A 20,454-nucleotide genomic window follows, 5' to 3' on the forward strand; every position below is an offset into this window, starting at 1 on the left:
TAGGTATAATCGAAATCGCAGTACAGTACTCTTACAGGGCGGCGGGCTGCCGTAATGAGCTTCTGTAATTCGGTAATGAAGGTATTCACCTTTTCTTTCCCACTTCTCTGCACCGTTCCGAGAGACTCAACTCCCATCCACCATCTCCCCGGGTGGAAATACCACAATACAGCAAAAAGCTCCCGCCGAATGTCTGGATCGCAAAGAACGCTCACCAAACATTGCACAGCTCGTGAGCAAAAGCACTTTAATTAGCACTATTGCGGAAAGCGGCTTCATGGCTTCGATTGGGAAAAGATGCAAAAAATACGCGGCCCAAGACTGGCCACGAAAACATAACGCCTTTCCAGACGGTTTCCACACACACACACGCGCGCGCTCGCGCCTCTTGGGAGCTGAAGGTTTTGTTTTAATGAACTCCGCGTCATTAGCGCCGCCGGGAAGGAACGTAGGCAAGCGGTTTTCTTGCTGCTTCACAAACTGTTGCAATTTGCCGGTAGAGCTGGCTGCCAGTAGCCAAATTATTGCAATACTTCGCCACTGTTTGAGGGGGTGAGGAATTTTTTGGAGAGGAAGATTTAGGCACCACGTCCACGTCCTCCAAGAAGTTGGCTCAAACCATCCCTGGAGCGTGTTAATGCTCCACCCTACAATCATTCAAACTGCACATTAAATCATCAAACAAACTCCAAACTGTACGATCGAGTTCATGACCCTCTTCCTTCTCAATAATACCATCGTATCCTTATTTGAATATTACAGGTTATCGACAAACTCCCGCCGTCTAACTGTACCTTCCGACACAGAAAAGGAAACAGAAACTCCCAATTCTGCAACCTGCCAAACCGAATGACACTGTATCCCGATCCAATCGCTCCAGCAGGTTTTCAGCTCACTCTTCCACGTTCTACTTCTTTCGTGGCAGTTCTCTCCCGCCCATCGGCGCACTTTCGATCAACATGTAAACGGTTCTTTTGATTCTGTTTTCAATTAGATCTCTACCTTGTTGCTAGGTGCGCTCCGTAGTTTTCTTTTTTCGTTTGGAGAAAATTGTTTCATCTAACCCCCGGTTCCGAAGAAAAAAAACGTTTAGGAGTCGATTTCTTTCTCTACTACCTTCGTCTACATCTTCTGGAGTGGGTTTTGGATGGTTCCAAGCGCCAAGTTTAAGTGATACAACACTCACGGTGTTTCGGTTGGCTGTTTCGGGGCGAAGAAATCGATCAAACTGCTACCCCAATCCAGCAAACCCAACCACCTCAGGTGTGAGAAATCAGGTTCGGCAAAATTAATTTACGAATTTCTGATGAATCATCGGCTCCATCGAATGTGCCAGCGGTGTGAAGGTGCCACACACATCTTTGAGAGAGAGAGGGAGAGAGAGAGAGAGAGAGAGAGAGAGCTGCGGACCAGATTTGATCAACTCGGTTACGGTTTGCCACCCGGTTGTCCTTCTTGCTTCGGCAGCACAGGTTGAGGACCACACCGCCCGATGACAGCCGTTACGCTCGGTCAAGCACACTGTTGCGTGGAGTAGTAGTCCCACGTCTACATATCGCCGTGCCGGAATCAAAGTTTTCGAGAGGTAGCGGAATTCTAGGTCCGCACCGGGAAACGGTAATAGCTTCAGTCAGTCCCCCCCCCCCCCCCCTAGAGGGGCAAACATTCTATTTTGACTCACGGTTAAGATTGAGAACACGCAATCAAAAAGCCCGTGCACGAGGTGCATGGGATGTGAAAGGAGAAATTTTCCGTCCGTCCGCAACGAAAACCCTCACAGTGACGGTTGACAGAACAATGACGAGAACCTTACCTCACTTCCGGAAGAGATATGAGCCCCTGTGGGATGGGCTTTTAATACAGATTAAACCCTGTTTCGTGTTTACCGTTTTTTTTTCCACTCCGTATTCCCTCATCAACATCATGACCCTTAGCCTAAAGCAGTACTTGAGGGGGGCCGCTCAAGCTGCTGTGCTGTACAACGACTCTCCACCACGCGAAGAAGAACGCGCGCGCGTTCAAGACACTTGAGGTAATTATTATCTGATAGGTGACTTCCGTGTCGGATGAGAAACGATCGGTCCCACGCAACACAGATCGCCCCCGGGCCTCGGGCATCATCATAATCATCTTCAGCCATGACTCGAAAAGCATCGCCCCGGCAAAGGGTTTAGATGTAGCGCCGTGTATGGGTCATCTTTTGTATTTCTTTCTCTATTTTGCACTGTGGGATGTCATGTCGTTTTGATAGACAAACAAAAAAAATACCAAACCCCACCGAGACACAAATCGCTTTTTAATTGTGTCCATTCAGGCGATAACAGTTGGAGGGTAGGGAGACCACTAATGCACCAAACCACACGCTGCCAAACGGCTGACGTTTCCTTTCGCACGGAAGCCATTTTCGTGTCGATTTTGAAAGCAAAAGTACATTCTCGGCAGAGGAATCGTGACAAACAAGCCTATAAATCGATTGAAGTAACCACATTATGACAGCAACAATGTGCTTTTGGAAAGGCATTTGACGTTACAAAGCAGTTTATTGACTTCGATCGCTCGAAGTGCAACAACACATATGAGGCGTACCGCTCATCCCGTGCACAGGTGGCGCAAGCCTGATGTACTGCTATTACCCAACAGCACGAAATCATCCACCTTAACAGTGTGTATCAATATTCATGTACCGGTGATGTTCCGTGATTACAGTGCGCTTTCCGTTTCGGAAGCGTTCAAGTCGCTCGGACATTATTCAATCGTCGTAGTTCCTGCGAGCATCGGGTAACGTAATCCACGGCAACTGGAATCAGCCAACCATCCACCGGAGAAAGTCCACCAAAGTCCATCCACCCGCTGCACTGGCGTGATAACGACGATATATGAGGCCTTTCACCAAACAAATTGGATCGGATTCCGATTGCTATTCGATTCCGATTGCTATTCGATTCCGATTCACAAACAAACCATCCGTGAACGGCGATTCGTTTGTGATTCAATGCCTATTCTTTCGTCTTCTTCTCGAACTGATAGTCGCCTTCTACAATGGCCACAATATCAATCGAAGTGTGAGATTGGTGATTCAAGGTCATCGGAGGGGTGGTTTAGCATTTTGTTAAACGCGTTCGCTACTTTCTCCTCGCACTGCGTGCGATGATGGCCACAACTCGCGCAAACGAACCAACACGTACACAGGCCGGTCCGAAACAAACAACCGTTACTCCACCGGGCCAAGAGCCCAGCTGACCCTCTTTTGCGATGGCTCGGCCGGCAGGGCTTTTCAGCCCGCTTCTAGGCCAGAGCTTACACCAATCGTGCAACCCGGTCCCGGGGTAGAAAGTACCCGATTGTGGTGGCCTCACACAAAACGTTTTCCCCCCTCTGGGGACGTCTTCTGATGAGAGGGGAGTGCAGCCAAAGCAACGCGTGGTTTGGAAAAAAATGAGGTTAGGTCAGTCGCTCTGGAGCGTTTGCTTTTCCACGCTCCCGGGTCGTGGCCTCGTTTTTAGCAGGCGGCGTTCCAGAGAGCGCAAGAGCGTGTTTTTCTGCTGGGATAGATTTTTCTCCCCCGTTTGATACCAAAATCGATCTGCATTCGATCGGGGTGTCGGGCATGAGAATGGAAGCCACGACATCGTGGTAGTGTTCGCCCGCCCGGGTGCATGTGTGCTACTTTACGTGCCGTGCTGCTCCCGTGATCATGTCCCCTTGTGCACGGTTTACGTTGGACAAGCGAATGGAAAACCGGGCCAATCCGGGAGTCAATCTACTTTGCTAGCTGCCGGCGGCGCGAGATGGAAAATGAGGCAGGCAAAGTCCACACAATCGCTCACTGCTCGACATCGTGCCTCATGCATTGTTAAGGGGGAATGAGGTCACCCCGGCACAACGGCTTGTGCCGGGTGTTCGATTAAGCGGCTGAGAATGGAGCAAACATGTCTACAAAACACGTCCGCTTTTCGTTGCACCCTCGGGCCATTTGGTGACAACGAGGGCAGCCTGCACAGCCTCATAGGCACGCATCTTATGCGCTTGTGTCCGCGTGTACAGTTATTTACCGTGCCCTTAGGTATCCCGCTGCTTACATTGACTAAACTGTCCCCTGCGATCGTATCGTGGCTCCGATCGTGAGGGTTTTGTCTCGCTCAATGCGGTCTCTCCAAACCTCCCGCAGGCAGGATCGTTTAGTCAAATTATGCAACCCATTAAGACCCATTAATAAGTGTTGGTTTTGCTCTTCTGAGGGCCCCGTGCAGCCCTGAACAACACAAAGGCCTCCCCTCCCTTCTCGAGAGCCTCGAGCATCTAAAGTACACAATTATCACAATTATCCGCGTGTTGCGTAAGCCAAACACAGGAAGTTTTCGGTGATCTTGTGCACACGCCATAAATCTTTTCGCACAACCCATTCCATAACCTATTCCACCTACTTCCCCACCCGCCAGCACTGGGTCAAGTTCTAGCCTCCAAACCCTTTCGGTACCGTTAGCTGCCCGTGCCCTGAAGCGGGCTGATTTTTATACCTATTTTCCTCACCGTCCCTGTAAGCGCAAGCCAACTCCAATGGTTGAAGATTCGTGGAGCCGAGGTTCATAAATATTGACGAAAACATGACAGGCGGCAGCAACAGTGCCACGGGGCTGACTGCTCCCGTCAAACCCACGAACCCACGGACACGGTTTTACAAGCCATCCATCCGTCTTGCGACGTTTCGCGGTGTCTTTTCCGCCTCTGTTCCGCTGCTCACCGGAACTCTTCCACGCTGCACGCTGCCCAAAAACGGGTGAAACCCAACCGACGGCCGAGTTGCGTTCCCGTTGTGTGACCTTTTTTCTTTCGTTGGTTCCCTGGCTCGCGCGGCTTCCCTTTTTGCCTGGAGCAGCGTTGAAAAATTTCATTTCCGTATCTGCTTCCGCGTGTGTGACATGCGCGCTGATTGTGGTGGGCAAACGGTGGGCAAAGAAAAGAATGAAAGAAAGGGCTCTTTGGCTTTGTCTTGAAGCTGACGGTCGCTTGAAGTTGCAGACGTATCCAATCATCTCCCGGAATGTGGACTTCAAAATGTACCCATCGTGAGGTTCGTCGTCTTGTTGAGAGATGGGCAAAATAAGAGGCGAAGCGATTTATGTCAAGCATAGCTCCGAACGATCGTACAATGTACCATAATGGTTCTCGTTAAAGGAAGATCGTGTCCAAGCGGGAAGGTTCCGACATTTATGATGATGCCCTTCTTTCAATGGACTTTGTCCACAGTTCTTCTACCTCCTTCTAGCTCCACACTCTCCAGAACTCCGAGATCAATATTCTGCGTATTACCTTTTACAGTTATGTTTGCTTGCTTTTTCGGGATTTCACTTCACTCGGGCTTCTCTCTATTCGTACAACCCCGTAGGTCATTGCTAGCATAAGCGCATAATGCCCAACCAGCGGAACATAATAATAAAATTGTTTGTTTTGATGCCGAGTGATAATTGAAAAATTAATAAGATCGTCCAATCATACGCAGGCAGCGTGGTTGCTTCCGCCCAGAAATGATTGCCAGCCCCGTTGCCGTCGGTTGGGCGGCGGGCGTCGAAGCAAGAGGGCAAAATAAAACGGCTTTACTTCCCTTCCTTAGTTTTTTTCACTGTAGAACAGCGCATTTGTTCAACTATGTAACGATTTTCTGCCCCTTTTGGGAACTGTGCGAATTAAACGGAACGTCCGTGTGAAATTTGGACTCGTTGTACTTGTTTGTACTAGTTGGAGCTTTGCACAATCTCCAAGGCTTAGAAAATGTACGAAATAATCTAAAAAAGAACAGCTGGACGTACATGACGAGAGCTCGCAACTCAATTGCTCCCCTTACTCTGCAGTGAATGGTAATTTTTCTTCAATTATCTCTACAGATCTTGCCCCACTCGCCTTTGCCGCTGCAACAGTGTACGGTTTCTTGCTGACTCAATAGGCAAAACTCCCGGGCAGCCGGGTATATCAAGAATCGCGAATGTCACGCAACATTGTGGGCAGTGAAGAAGGAATGAACAAAAAAACGCTATCCAATCCGAGAGAGTTTGCGCCCTTGGGGCAATCCGTCTTGCTCGCTTGCAAAGGCGGAAGTAACGATCTGATTGGCAAATCTGCTTGCCAGCAAGATGGATGTGGTGCGATGCGGGTATGCGGGTGATGTCCTATTTTCCTTGTTCCCGCGCTCCTTCACCGAGATAGTGGGAGCGGGAAATGTCCCATTTTACGTTCGCGCACCAACCGCCCGAATGGACGATTTTGAGGGTAAATCGCGGAAAATTATCCCATGCACACAAAGGCCCCATCTAACGGGGAATGTGTGCCAGGGGGAAAGGAGGGCCAAGACATGAAGAGGGAATCGACAACCGACCTCGTCCATATAAGACCAATTTTCCGACCCACTTACGAGCGTTTAACGAATGGGGAAGTAGTTGCAGAAGGAGAGATCAGAAGAAAAAAAACAGCCAACAAAACGAAAAACTCCAGTAGCAAAAGCGACGAACCCGGACTGGAGCACCATTGCTGAATGGGGAGAACCGTTTGTTTGTATCTTTTTTGCTTTTTGCTTTTCAGGCTGATAAAGATCTTAGTTTAAAAAGTGGGATTCACCCAGCAGGGCTGGTGGCCCCTCGGGTTTGAAAAATGTGGTGCAGAACTATTAGCGACAGCTTGTGCAGGAGAAAAAATGGCAATGAAAATAAATTAAACCCCCGTTCCCGGCCCCATTCTTTGGCAGTAGAGTTCCGTATGCTTTTCGGGGAAGATTTTGTGGAAAAGGAAACGGAACAACGCTTCCCATACGTTTAGGAAAGAAGTGTCAGTGAAAAACAGGTCCACTCCAGCTCAAGTATGATGACAGACAAGTTCCCACAGCTGAAGCCTTAAAACTGGAACAAACCACAACCGTCCGCTACTGAATGAAGTGATTTATTGTGCATAAAAAAACGGTTTAAGCCTTCTAAGTCGAGCACAAGTCAAATGTCTTCTAAATTGAGTCAGTCGCCACAGGCTTGCTTGCTGTGATACCGTACTCGTTCGCTTGCGTTATTATTATGCATTCATTTCGTGGCAAGAGCAACAACGTTTCTAAACCCAGAACAATGTAGGTTGCACGATTGTCACGGCCGCAAGAAGAATTGGACGATCTTGATGTGGGAGCTCGATTTTTCGTTGCTGATTATGTTGGAGATTTGTGCTCCAGTTTCTTTGTTGTGCTTGTGCTGTTCGTTTGGGAGAATGTGTTAACAGTCTTTGCATAATTGCAAAATCATTTTGGATGTTGAATGTTGGAAAAGGGAATTGGAGCGGTTGGTTTTACCGACATAATGATAGGCTTTACGATTGTGTTAATCGTAGAGTGAAAGAGTCATTTAAACAAGTTTTGGCCCGCTACCACTTGGTGTGATCATCAAAACGATCTAAGAAGCAACGACAACCCTACACAAGAGTGTGATACCAATAGGACAAGAACAGGTGGACTTAATATTTGCTTTGAAAGTTGTTTTGTTTATTTCCCCAAAACAGAACCCTGGCTTAGAAGAAAGAAACCCGTTCTACCAGAAGATCAAGGCTACAAAATACCAGGTTTAATGTCATCGTGTGATATTCATAATCTCTCCAGCTAAAAAAACGGGCCACAGGCAATAAAATGCTGATTTTTCTCTCTCGGTGGAGTCTCGATCACGATTCACTTTTTTTTGCAAGATCAAAACAAGATCTTCCGCAACATCTCGCAACACCGACATCTCATCTGCCATAACGCCGTGTGCCGTGACATAACGCCGTTGTCTCACTGGCCGATCAAATCATAATCAAAGCAATGTTTGCCCTCCGGATATCCGCACAAACCGCGAGGTGAAAGGTGTTGCACGAGTTGTCGTGGTGCCCCTAGGGGGGTGACGTTGCCGCAGATTCGGAGTTGCTAGATAATCGATAGCCAATTCTCCATTCGGTTACCTCAGTTTATTGGAACGCGAGCCAACTCTCACCCGAACCGAAAATCTCTCAAATCCGGACATCTCCGTCTTGCGCAACCCGTGACTGTCGATGATTTACTGTGCACTGGGCACGGTTGTTTTACCCATTTTTTTGGCCTTCTCAATTTTTATCTTTTCCTTTTCGATTTTGAAGCAGCCTTGTTGGTGCTGTTTTCGTGCCTCATTCAGTGTTTTGAGCGTGTTGGACTCCCGCACGAATGTCGCTTTCGACAGCAGACAACGCCGCAGAAATGTCAGACTCAATCAACAACAGTCGCTGGCCGACAGCTGCTGCGGAGACCAACACACACACACACAGCCACAAGGCAAAGACGCAAAATGGCAAACAGAAGGGGAAGAAACTGGTTCGCGCGAAAATACCAACCGGGTGATTAAATAAAGGTCCAACCAACCAGCAGCCGTCCAACAGACAGACAGAGTCTCACCGGAGCCGAAGCAAATGCGAGAGTTGTACCCGATGGTCATTTGCCCGGCTCGAATCGAGAGGATTAATCACGACTTGGGGGTGAAGAAGGAGTACAGAAAAAAAAACAGATACTATCCCTATTTCTTAAGATTCTTACCCACTTGGTTCTGCGACTCCTGCTCGGGACGGCGCAAAAAGCGACCCAAGGGGAGTGTACGTTAAATCGATTCCAACGCAACGCGGCCCCTCCCTATACCGAACACCAAACCCCATTGTCAACTGGCCTTCCGAGCAGCACGGCCCACACGAAGTCGCTTTAGTCGCTTTAAATGTTCGTACCAGGCAGCAAACGACGAGAAAAAAAGGCCACCGCCACCACCAAACAACCTTGAGGACGATTACCGCGCCGTGGCGCCTTTCACGGGCAGCAGAACAGACACACGCGCTAACCCGGGCACACACTGGGCAACGGGCGTTATGAAATCCGGTGCGCGGACCTCAGCTCGCTTCCTATTTTGGTCTGCGGCACAAAGGTACGGCGACGCGCGACGAAGGTTTTTGCTTAACTTTTCCACCCTGTAGCTGCCACCCTGTTTCTGTGCGTCCGAGGATAAACTCATTACCATCTGGGTAGCAGGGGGGAAAAAAGCTGGTGAACCGACTGCAGCAGCATCCGAACGAAGGGAAGAGACGAACCGCCATTGAACGCACAGACTCATTTGCATTTTGGACCATCTTTTGCGCGTGCTGGTTAAGGTCCAGCTGTTTACACAAAACGCTGATCGTTAAGTGATGATGATCGGTGCGATACCTTCACCGCAAGCTGGTGTAACAAGCAGCTCCGGTTGTGTGTGAGTGAATGTTGTAACTTGCAGCGTTTGCATTGTACGGCAACAAAAACGAGGTGTTAAGGTCTGGGCGTGCAAGTTCTAAGGCATTGAGATCATTGCACAAGCAGACATCATTTACGGGAGGATGATCACATCACTTCTCCTCGCAAGCAGTTGCGTGCTAAACCTCTCTGCCAGATTGCTTCTTCTGTCTGGAGGTTTGGTTTTTTTTACCAAGCTGCTTCAACAGCAAACATTGAAACATTGAAGTAAACAAAAAGCCATAATCCCGACACAAAAACCCACAAGAAAGACACCACAAGAACCTATGGATAGACACTAACCGACGGGCAGCACGAAGCATCAGGATGTGAAGGTGTGCGCGCGCGTAGAATTAATGAAGGAAATCATCCGACGATCCTCACCGCGCGTCCCTTCACCGTACCGGCGGCGAATGGGCCATACCGGTGTGTACGGTTCCGTTCCGTGGTAGTCGCTATTTCTGTACGTATGACGCGATCGCGGCGTGTGTACTTCGTTTTGGTCATCGTGTTCGCTTGCACAGCGTACCGAGGCCGATCATCATCGGATCGTTTAAAAGCGATAAACCGATGGCACCCACCTCGTGGTTGGGGCAAGCGGCGTGAAAGACGAATATTAATATGAAAAGAGTTAACGGAGCGAAGGTAAAAAATTGTGCCCCTTTGTAAGGAAATACTTCTCCACCTGAGTAATATTTGGTTAAGGTCTTTAAAGCAACACGAAGATGACACTGTGCCTTGAACGACACATCATCGTAAAGCGAAAGACCTTGTTATATAAAATTACCTCATACACAGCGTGAAGCTCCATAAAAGTGGACGAACTTAAACGACCTTCCACCAAACGAATGCCACACAATTTTGCAAAGCCTTATACTTTTTCTGCGGTCCCTTACGACGCAAAAACGACAAAAAACGCCGAAAAAATAATGGGCAATTGATCGATTTACAGCCCCGATGACGGACGGACAGTGTTGGTGACTCCCTCCCGCGATGACTCGTACAAGGAAACAGGAAGTCTTCACCTGGTGGGTGTTTGCGTTTTTGTCTAGTCGGTTTCCCTTCTGCTGTCGATTAATTTTGTTTCGTTGTTTTTTTGTGTTTAGAGGGTCTACGAGACTTTAGGCAGAACTCCACGTCCACGCTTGGATGGAGGCGTTGAGAGAGTTAGAGAGAACCGAAAAGAAAAACGCAGAACAAGAGGTTGCTATTATACCTTTAAAAGCACCATTTGACGCGGAAGAACTTCAACGCTGCGAAGAAACCAGAAGCGACGAACCTCCGGCAAGTCTATTCTGTGCCGCATGATGTCATCGTTCGGGGTAATAATGTTGGAAATTATCATGCTCTTTATTTTCGCAGCTAGCGCATTGTGACGGCAACCGTACAACTGCCATTTTGAGCATATCGGGAGCGCGAGATTTAAGCAAATCCCGTTCTAGCCAGCAGTTGAGAACCGCCTTTTCCATGTACAATGTACGCGTATCTCCATCCTGACACGTTTCAAGACAAAAACGGTAAGCAACCGATCTGTAACTTATGTGTGTGCGTTTGTTTGTGTTTGTGGCTTATCGTTGCGTCTTCCAATGGTGGATGATTATGTGGAGCATTGCAAACCGGTACCATATGTACCGCCAGCTGTTGCCACTCTATTTCAGGGCTTGAGGCAGCGGCGCATATGCATGAGTGTACGCATTAGAATCGATTCATAACGAATTAGGCAAACAGTGCTACCGTACGACTCACTGCACGACTCTGCCTTTTGCGTTGAGCACGCAAGGCAAGTAGGTTTGATGGTGTTATCATCGACTTAAAAGCTTCATAAGTTAGAAATGCTCTTAACTGGCGGTATTAACGAGGCGTGAACTACGGTAAAGTCCAGCCAAGGTGCCTTCAGCATGAAGAGACTCCCATGTTAGGGAATCTAAGGCAACGTGTTCATATGGAGTATAAAACAAACCAAATATTACCTTATTTTTGTGAAGAATTGTTCAATACTGTATCAGTATCAATTTTTATGATGAACCAAAGATCCAATGTTTTTATGTCATCTTAGTCTCTTGATATCACCACAGTACCTACGTACTACGTACGTACTTTGCCATTTCTAACTAAAATACCTTCCACGTCTAGCGCAATACGCCTGATTGTGATGCGGAAAAGCATGGCGACATTCCGCACAACCGCCATGAGTGAGCACACACGGTGTAAATATCGATTCCACCAGCCACTTGGTGACATTCTTTTGCAGAGAAAACAAACCCAATCTTATCGCAAAACCGCCAATGATGGATTGGAATGTGGTGGGAAAACTGGTCCAGCCAATCGCCCGAAAGGCGTCATATCTACGCTTCGCATTGCTTCCCTTCAGTTGTTTCCCCTTTCGGGCTGAGAAGTAGTAAATAGAAATCGAATCATTTGCCCTTGTTGGAAAAAAGTGTAGCAACAACAACTCGAATCGATCGTAGCCCAAGAATAGCATTCGCCGCTTGCTTGCTACCGGCCGCCTGCATTCCAGTGTATCTATTTTCACTGCAGCAAAACCGCAAACGTGTCACCGCGCCTCCAATAAGTCAACCAGGCCACGGCACGCTTTATCACCATTTTCCAGCGTGCCACTCAAGGGCGCATCGTAGGCGCATCTTTCTACCAACAACTAATACACATAAATTGGGTGTCTTTGTCGCAACGTGACACGTATTTTTGTTTTTGACGCTTCTGAATTTGCATATTCACGCTGACATTGAGCTGACGGAGATGCGGTGATAAGGCAGCTTCATTTTGTACGTGGGCTTGATAGCAGACCCTTCGCATTGCGCAATCGATCAAATTATCACCTCACCACGTATAGCCGACGAAATTTAAAGCTTAATGATGTACACGACGACCTCCAGCCGCGACAAATGCCATTTATATCCGGGACCAACCGTGTTTGACGTAAGCCTTCTCCTCCTCCTCCGCGCGAAACGTCAACAAGATCGGCTTAGTATGATCTCAGCTAGAGCTGGCTTAGAGTGTATTTGTGTGTTAAGCGCGCGGTAAGCTACTAGCCCGCAGGAAAGTCCACATCGCTTAGAACCTGTACCCTGCCCCTTGTACGTACTGGTGCGTGGGTCGTCGCACTCGATTGGCAAGACGCCCACCGCTAGAAGGCTAGCATACCGCCCCTGTTCCACTTACCGTCTCGATCGGCATCGTGTTGCAGCTCTTCAGTGGCAGCTTGTAGCGCAGCGGACCCTCCTGCTCGTGGTACTCGGTGAGGCAGGTCGAATTTTTTGCCAACCCTTTCGGATACACCATCCCGCTGAACTGGCCGTTCAGGTTGGCCGGTGCATCCTTGATGGTGATCAGCATCGAGCCCGATTGGCATTGTATCCGCACGGTCGGTTCCTTGGTGAATATCGTTGCCGAGCCTGAGGAAAGAGAGGCAATGAGGAGAAACATTGGAGCATGAGGAATTGTTCTGTGTATTCTCGATGTACCCTTCACCCTATAAGGACCGTGTGTGTGTGTGTGTCTGTACTGTGTCGTGCGGGAGGTGAGCGACGAGGACATGCCATTGAACTTTCTGTCAACCCACTGCGGTGGAAGATTACATCGTCATCGGGTAAGCCGCTCATGAGTTCGAACTCGTGACGGTATTAGTTTTGCCTTGCGGCGACCCTGCCGAAGACGACATTGGCGACACCAAGCGCGCCTTCTTTTCGGTAAGTTCGCTTGCGGGGTTCGTCGCTTGTCGCATAAAGTCTTTTCATTTTTGTTCGTAACGGACCAACATCCCAGCCCGGTTGGAAATGCGACACGGATGAGTTTTATTACTTTGGGCTGTCTCCACCTCTTCCGAGAGAGAGAGAGAGTGAGAGAGAGAGAGAGAGAGAGAGAGAGAGAGAGAGAGAGAGAGAGAGCAGTAAGAACAGCTTAAACACACAACCACATCCCCCTTGTTTCGTTTTTCAAACCACATCAAACGAAGCCTGTACGTTCTTGGCATGGGTTTAAGGTTTCGTGTTCGCCTGCTCGCTCGACTCGCCGTTGCGGCTTTATTGCTCCCATTTATTTTAATGTCCAAGCTGTTATTGTAACTCCCCTCCCGATGTGCTTGTTCAATATCGAACGGCTTGGCGCAAAAGGTTCGTTTTTTTTTGCGTGGACGCCAGGGTGGGATGGGTTGTAGTCTCTGCTGTCCCTGCTGGCGACTCGATTATGTGGCGGCGTACGGAGCGGCCCACAAATACCAAAAGCAGGGAAACACGCGCAGATCGGGAAGCGAAACGAATTCAAAAAGAAACGTAAGCCTAAGAATGGTGTACCATGCGTGTGTGTGTGAGTGTTGGTGTGCTGCTGGTTCTTCTTCTACACATGGACACATTCTTCTGGCCTGGACAGTGCAGTCCGCGAGTGGGTAATAATACACCCCTTAAACGGTTACACGGCAAGCGAGAGAGTGATATATCACAGCAGCAGCAGGAGCGGCAGCAGCAGCCACCGCGAGTGTGCCACTGTCGTTGACCGCGCGGGGCGGCCGCAAGAGCTCAAAGTTCAATGAACGTTCTACACGAATATTGAATTACTGGGAAGACTCGCCCGAACGTGGCCCGTCACGTGCACATATATGAGAGTCTTTGTGTAATAGCAGTTGGTGGTTCACTTTCATCTCACGCTGGCGCATTCTTGGAGGGTTAAGTGGGTGAGTTTTTTTTTTTTTTTTGCCTACCGGATTCCCGACGTCGCTTTCTCATTAAACGACCGTTTTGCTGGCGGTTTTCCCTTCCTTTAAACCCGAATGCACACTCCAACCAGTTGCAATCAGGGTAATCAAGGAGGTATCACATGCACATGCCAGGGAACGCCGTACAGATTTACGATCACTCTGGCGTTCTGGCGATCGCCTTCTCAAAGGGGAATGATTCTGGTCATTATATCCACCCTGGTTTTTGTTGCTTCTACCTTCCAACACCGAGCGGGTATCGCGAGCTGGCCAAGATTTACGCATTTAATTAGCGCTTTTTGCGGTCGGCAGGGTGGAGGCCAGACAACAACAAAAAGCTGTTCACCGTTCATCCCGTTTGCTCGTTAGCGCTGGGCGAGGTGTAATCTTGTGAAAATCATTTGCCCAGCGCAATTGCATTCCAAAGCAAAGGGGCCTAATAATTGCATTCCGTGCGCGGGTCGCCCGTATAGGATGCGAACCGATTGGAAAGCACAGAACCTTGTTAAACCTTATCGGGAGATGCCAGATGTGTGCAGATATGCAGATAATCGTGACACAATCAGCGCAGACGCAGGATAAAGCTTACATCGTTTCGCTTCGATACAGGTACAGGTTCGGTTCTATGAAACGTAGGTCTCATTTCCATTCTCACCCCAAGCAAATCAATGTGATGTGTGATAAAGTCGGCGAAGCCACCCCGTTCGGGGCAAACCGTCCCATTCTCACGGGACACGGGTGTTTTACGACCTACGCAGTCTAACGGGGGTTTTTGCTTCTTCTGCTGGACGCACTGAAACGCTGACCGTAAAGAGCATTGCTACAATTATACGCCACCACACACACAGTTCTGTGTGTAGAAAATGCAAAATAAAGGGAAAATGGTACAGAGGCAACGCACGCACTTCCACCTTCCAAGAGGTTGAGCACACTAAATGGAGCCTCCTGTTTTATTAGTCTTTTTTGTGTGTGTTCTGTTTGTGTGTGTGTGTGTGTGTGAGAGAGTAATTTGCAATCCCTTTCACCTGCTTGTGGCTGTGTGTCTATGTGTATTTTTACACTCCTTTTATGAAAGTGTCTATGGTTTCGAAATAAATTGCCACAATTGTAGCTATTGCCCACCGCCCAGTTCTTGCTCGCCCAGTTTCAGGGGCGATCCAAACCAAGAATCTTCCTCCCTGCTCCACGACCAGCTGCAAAGCAGCTCTTGCATCCGGTTAACTGGGCAGGCCCCGCTCAGCCCCGGTATCTGAACCGGGAAGCCGGTAATGGATCGTTAAAAGTGGAAGCTATTTTGAATTGAAGCCGCGTCGGAAAGCGTTTAGCGCCAAGATGAGGAGAATATTGATTTATGGCATGCCGATGCATGGCGGTGTAGCAGGGAAGCGTTTTGGGGAGTTTCCCTAACGGTAACTAGAAACGCGATCTGTTCTGCTGAAGCTGCGAGGTTTGGTGCGGTGGAAGAGTGAGAAAAGTCGCACCTACTTCCCGCCCAACCGATCCTCTAGGCTCTAGAAGGTGTAATTTCTGCAGGCCTGTTTTAATGCAGCTTTTCACCTTCTCTCAGTTTTGTATTTTCAAATAGAAAAGCTAATTTTCTCTTCGCTCAAACAACTCCCTCATGGTTTACTCTCACGGTAAAATGTGTTTTCCTTGTGCGTAGGCTAATATTTGCCTTCACTTGCGTCTTCAAATAATTCGAATCCATTGTCGTTACTTAATGATTCAACAAGCTTCCTTCGCCGATGCGGTTTCACCTTAACATTCAATTACATCACACACCAACACCATTGGGTTAGGATTTGTCACGTGCATATTCGACCACTCGCTTTCCCGTTTTGTCTTTTGTGTACATTCACACGTTCATCCGAGAGAAATGAAAAAAAAAAAACTGAACTGGACAATTACGCCATACTTACGCTTCATGGATGGAATCTGTGCGCCATGTGTGAAAGTTGTTATTGTCTGCAAAAGAGAAAAAAAGGAAAAGAAAGAGGGGAAATGTTAGATTCGCTGTTAAAATTGCTAATAGATAATGGAGCAGAGGTGGGTGCGAAAACAGCTGCATGTCATTTGGATGAAAACGTGGAAAACGTCGTCCCATTCAGCGTGTGTACGAGGTGAAAGATACACAAGATAAGCACACACACACACACCCGCGCGTGTCAACGTTACTAACGGACAAGCGAAACACATAAATTTCCTTGCCAGTTGTAGCCTTTCCTTCAGTTTTTGTTTTACACGATCGAACGAACGTGTGGGGAAATCTCGCCCCGGAATCTTCACGGCAGGGATCATCGCGCCCGCCATTGGGAGTCGCTCGTGTCCATAAATTTGCGTACCGCTCGTCCTCTCGTCGCCCAAAGGTTCGTCGCTTGCCGTTGCGAATCGCGCGCAGTGTGTGTTGTGCTGTCAGCGGGCTTAATTTCGTAGCGGTTGAGTTAGAAATTATGAGACACCTTTCAACTCCCAGCAGCTCCAACTCCGTACGAGAATAATGGTAGCGGTCGACCACTGCCTTCCAAAAACGGGGAAGGTAATGTGTGTGTGTGTGTGTGTGTGTGTGTGTGTGTGTGTGTGTGTGTGTGTGTGTGTGTGTGTGTGTGTGTGTGTGTGTGTGTGTGTGTGTGTGTGTGTGTGTGTGTGTGTGTGTATGTATGTGTGCAGTTTTTAGTTTTGAAAGTAGAAAAACAACTTCTTGTCTTGCTGCACAGCACCGGGAAAAGGGCACTACTCGCGATCGAACGTAACGATCGGCCGCAGCGCCGCGGCTTGACTCACGAACCGTCAATGCGGCCTCGACTGGGCGGCCCTTCGGGTAAGTTCTTAAGCGCTACACAAGCGATACTTATCGGGCAGGCAGGAAAGTTCACGACGTCGTCGTCGTCGTCGTCAGCTAACGCCCGTGCTCGGCATCCTGCTGGGGCCTGGGACGGGGAAATAAAGGCACAACACGACACATGAAACACTAAGCAAAGGGGAACAAACCATTCCCCGCGGACGTAATCGCCCTCTAGGGTTCACTTCAACTTAGTTAGTATTGTTCCGTCGTTGCAGCAAAAATGTAGCTCAAAGAAAGACCCACCACTCGACCGAAAGGGTGGTGACGACAGGATGCGACCTGCCGGCGGAGCCAATCCACCCAACTGATCGTATGTGCGAGCGTGGCGTTTTTCACGTGAATATGTCAAAGGGCCAGCGCCAAGCAAAGGTTTGCAGGCCTCCTAACGGTTTACCCCTAGCTTCAGCTCCGCACTCCTTCCAGCCAGGCCGCCATTGCCCGAGGTTCTGGGTCAAGCCTTCTTGCGGCGCAGTTTTCTCCCGCAGCCTGTGCAGCGGGCTTTGGGTCACCGTTTTCTATTCTTCCGAAGCGAACAAAAAGAACCTTCCACCAAATGCAGTGATCACGACTTCGCACCGGTCGGGAGTTCAGGCAAATTAAACTAATAACAATAATAGTAATAATAATAATAACAATAATAGTAGTGATGAAGTGGTACTGCGAGAAAATAAATTGTCAGTCCGAGGTATTCCCAATGTTCTTCCCATTGCGGGAGTTTGCCGTCCTTCGCAGCAAAACATTTCCCGTTCCAATATTGGAGGAGAAGCGAAGATGCTTGGTATATTACCGAAGATGTTGCAGCCAACAAGATTTCTCTTCTCGAGAGAAGCGCTCATTATTTGCCCTGCTTTTCCTCGCACGACCTCGACTGCTACCTCGTATCTTTCACACTCCATTTCGGTAAAGGTCAACCCGTGCAACAGGTCCGTTTTAACGCCCCACATACAGACACACTCGCTTCCTCGGTTTATGTTATTGCTGTTGTCGCTAGTAAACGGTGAAAATTACGACATCCTCTCTAATTGCACCGATCGCCCCGTCGGAGAATGCACGCGACTGCCGGACTGCTGCCGGAGAATCCTGCTGCCGAACACGCAGAACACGGAGAACAGTTAGAATAATGAAACACATACATGACTCAACAGATTTTTGCAACCTTTTCTGCTCCCTTCCCGCTGGACAATGGGTTGAGCTTCAGCTTGATGCTTCTGTGTATGTGTGTGTGTGTGTGTTTGAAGGCGACTCGGATGGTCAACGATGGGAGGAAATTCTTCCATTGCTCCATTCTTGAAGATCATCTTCTCCACTGCCCACCAACAATGGCGCCGAACGGTTCACGTGGGCCTCGGCGTTCCAGGGTCTCGGTGCAAGCGTGCCTGCAGAGGCCAGCTGTTCACATTACGTAATGTAACAATGTGGCCAATTTGCATCAAAGTACCCGGGCCACCACACCTTGTGTGCAGATAGTAGCGAGTTCATGATGCACACACCAACACCAACCCAGTGTCCACTGGGCAACAGTAACTATTTGGTCGTGCTCTTCCCATGATACATCTTCACTAAGATGTTGCAAACTGTTCTAGCTGCAGCGGCAACAGCACTGCGAGTAATACGGACGGACACCTTGGTGAGTGGCCAGCTGAGAACTCATTACACCACCAGCCGTGAATCGTTGGCGGGCAGGTGAAAACATTCCGGCATTCGTGCGCATACAATTATTGTCGGCACCATTTTGCCTGTTTCCCCGCTTGAAGATCAAGCGATCGTTCGGGGGGTTAGTTTCGCAGTTGGATGCCGGATCTTTCTCTAGCGCGAGCGCTTGCATCGTGAGACTCCAGACTCCAGATCCTCTGCGAGAAGAAGAAAATGTAATGTATTTGTGGCGATCGAGATCAACTCGCCAGCGTGATAGCGGAGCTGTCAGGTTACGTCCAGTGAGTCTGTGTTCTGCAGACATCTTATCTAACGGACTTATTACGAGGCTTCCAAGAGAGTTGCCATCACAACACAACTGATAAGGACTTCACCATAGAAGGCATCCAAAATTTGGATTTGGAGATCAAGTCAATTTCTGGAATTCAAACAAACCGTGTTCCAAAATCCCGTGTTCAATCATGCCAAACATTCCAATTTCACTCCATTTCCAGATAAACATCGGACAGCCAAAACGGTCTACGGACGTCAAATTCTTGGCGTCAAAGCCTGATCCAAGTCTGGACAGTGGAGAATGAAGGATACCCAAAACCAACAACCGTGACAGTCTCTATCGTAATCCCGCATCTCCAAACAGGCCCCACCGTAGGGATCATTAACACCGCTCTGGCAAGCGGCACGTCACGTTGCCCTACTTTCGAACAGGTTGTCCAAATGCTGTCGAATTCTTCCCGCCAACCTCCTCCCGGGGCGCTGTTCTACGATAAAGCCCCACGAGAGAGGCTCTGAACTGTCCGCGTATGTTTTGCAACGTAATGTTTGCGTTGGCGACGTCACTACGCCTACCGTCGGCCTGAAGGCCGTAAAATTGACTTCCCCAACGCTACGGGCCCAACCTTGCCCTTGGGATGGGATGGGTTTCGGTTAAGGTGGGTGTGGCTCAGGGGTACAGCGGTGGCACGTATTATTTACATATCAAGAAGACGACGTCCTAACAGTAGCAGGAAGCAATCTAACAACATTCAAACCGGCACCGTTGGAACTGTTTTGCAGAGGGAACGACATTCCACGCGAACACAGAATGTCTGTGACAGTCCACTGACAAGTGACGAGTTGGGGGGCACGAGTGTAGCACTCGCTGCTGCTGATGTTCGCATGATGCAAAGATGGATCCTCTGCGCCTATAGCTACGGCGGGCATCCTCTCCAGCAGGGTTCTCTGAACCCCAAAACCCCCGACACAGCTCTACGACCGTTCCGCAAACAAGTTACCGCCAATCACCGCTACCGAGACGAAGCTGCCAGTCAGTCCCGAGCCCGTCCAGTTGATTGGGTCCCAATTGCCCCTGTGTCTATGTGTGTGTTTACTACAACCGATTGATCATTATCATTGGATTGCGAATGCGCGAGCGCTTAAAGGACGGGCTGGTTGCAACCCGCGACCGCTGCGCTTATCTAGCCGGCTGCAATCGCACAACGGGACAGCGACGGAGCGCCCGTTTACCGTTTTCGCTAGACCCACTGGGTGGCGTCTGGCGGTGATCGAGCTTGACTTTAATTGACGACGATGACGACGGTGACGACGGTGGCTTCGATCGATTCGGGTTGGACACGCAACAGGAAATTAAAATTACCTCGCACACGCACCAGGCTTTTCCCTTTAATGCGGGGGGGAATCGAGTTTAATGAAAAACGCATGGCAAATATGGGCCAGCGGCTACTTGGCCAACCATCGTATCGAAGGGTGAGGGTTTCACTTACCAAAACGTATAGTATCGTGCTAACTATCGAGTGTTTCTCCATGTTGATTTCATCGAGGTGTGTCTGTGAAATGAAAAAATAGACGGAAGCGAAAAGAAGAAGGTTAATGAAAATACCTTGAAAGTTGAGAGGAAAAACAACACAGATCTGAATGCATTGAAACTGAATTGAAAGGAACTTCGGCGGCATGGAAATCGCAACCGCTCAACAGGGGGAA

General features: G+C 48.9%; 1 protein-coding gene across 3 annotated transcripts in view; it reads right to left on the bottom strand.

Moving 5' to 3' along the window:
- Positions 1-20,454, bottom strand: part of LOC1270050 (cuticlin-3) — a 41,126-nt gene that overhangs the window by 2,797 nt on the left and 17,875 nt on the right. For all 3 annotated transcript variants that reach the window (XM_308712.5, XM_061644105.1, XM_061644107.1), the window contains exons 3-5: positions 20,238-20,300; positions 15,902-15,947; positions 12,455-12,687 (exon numbers count right to left, since the gene is read on the bottom strand). In XM_308712.5, the coding sequence (XP_308712.5) occupies positions 12,455-12,687; positions 15,902-15,947; positions 20,238-20,279 (321 nt within the window). In that variant the 5' untranslated portion in view covers positions 20,280-20,300. The remainder of the gene's footprint in view (positions 1-12,454; positions 12,688-15,901; positions 15,948-20,237; positions 20,301-20,454) is intronic.

The sequence above is a fragment of the Anopheles gambiae genome, chromosome 2, assembly GCF_943734735.2.
Source record: "Anopheles gambiae chromosome 2, idAnoGambNW_F1_1, whole genome shotgun sequence".
NCBI lineage: Eukaryota > Metazoa > Arthropoda > Insecta > Diptera > Culicidae > Anopheles > Anopheles gambiae.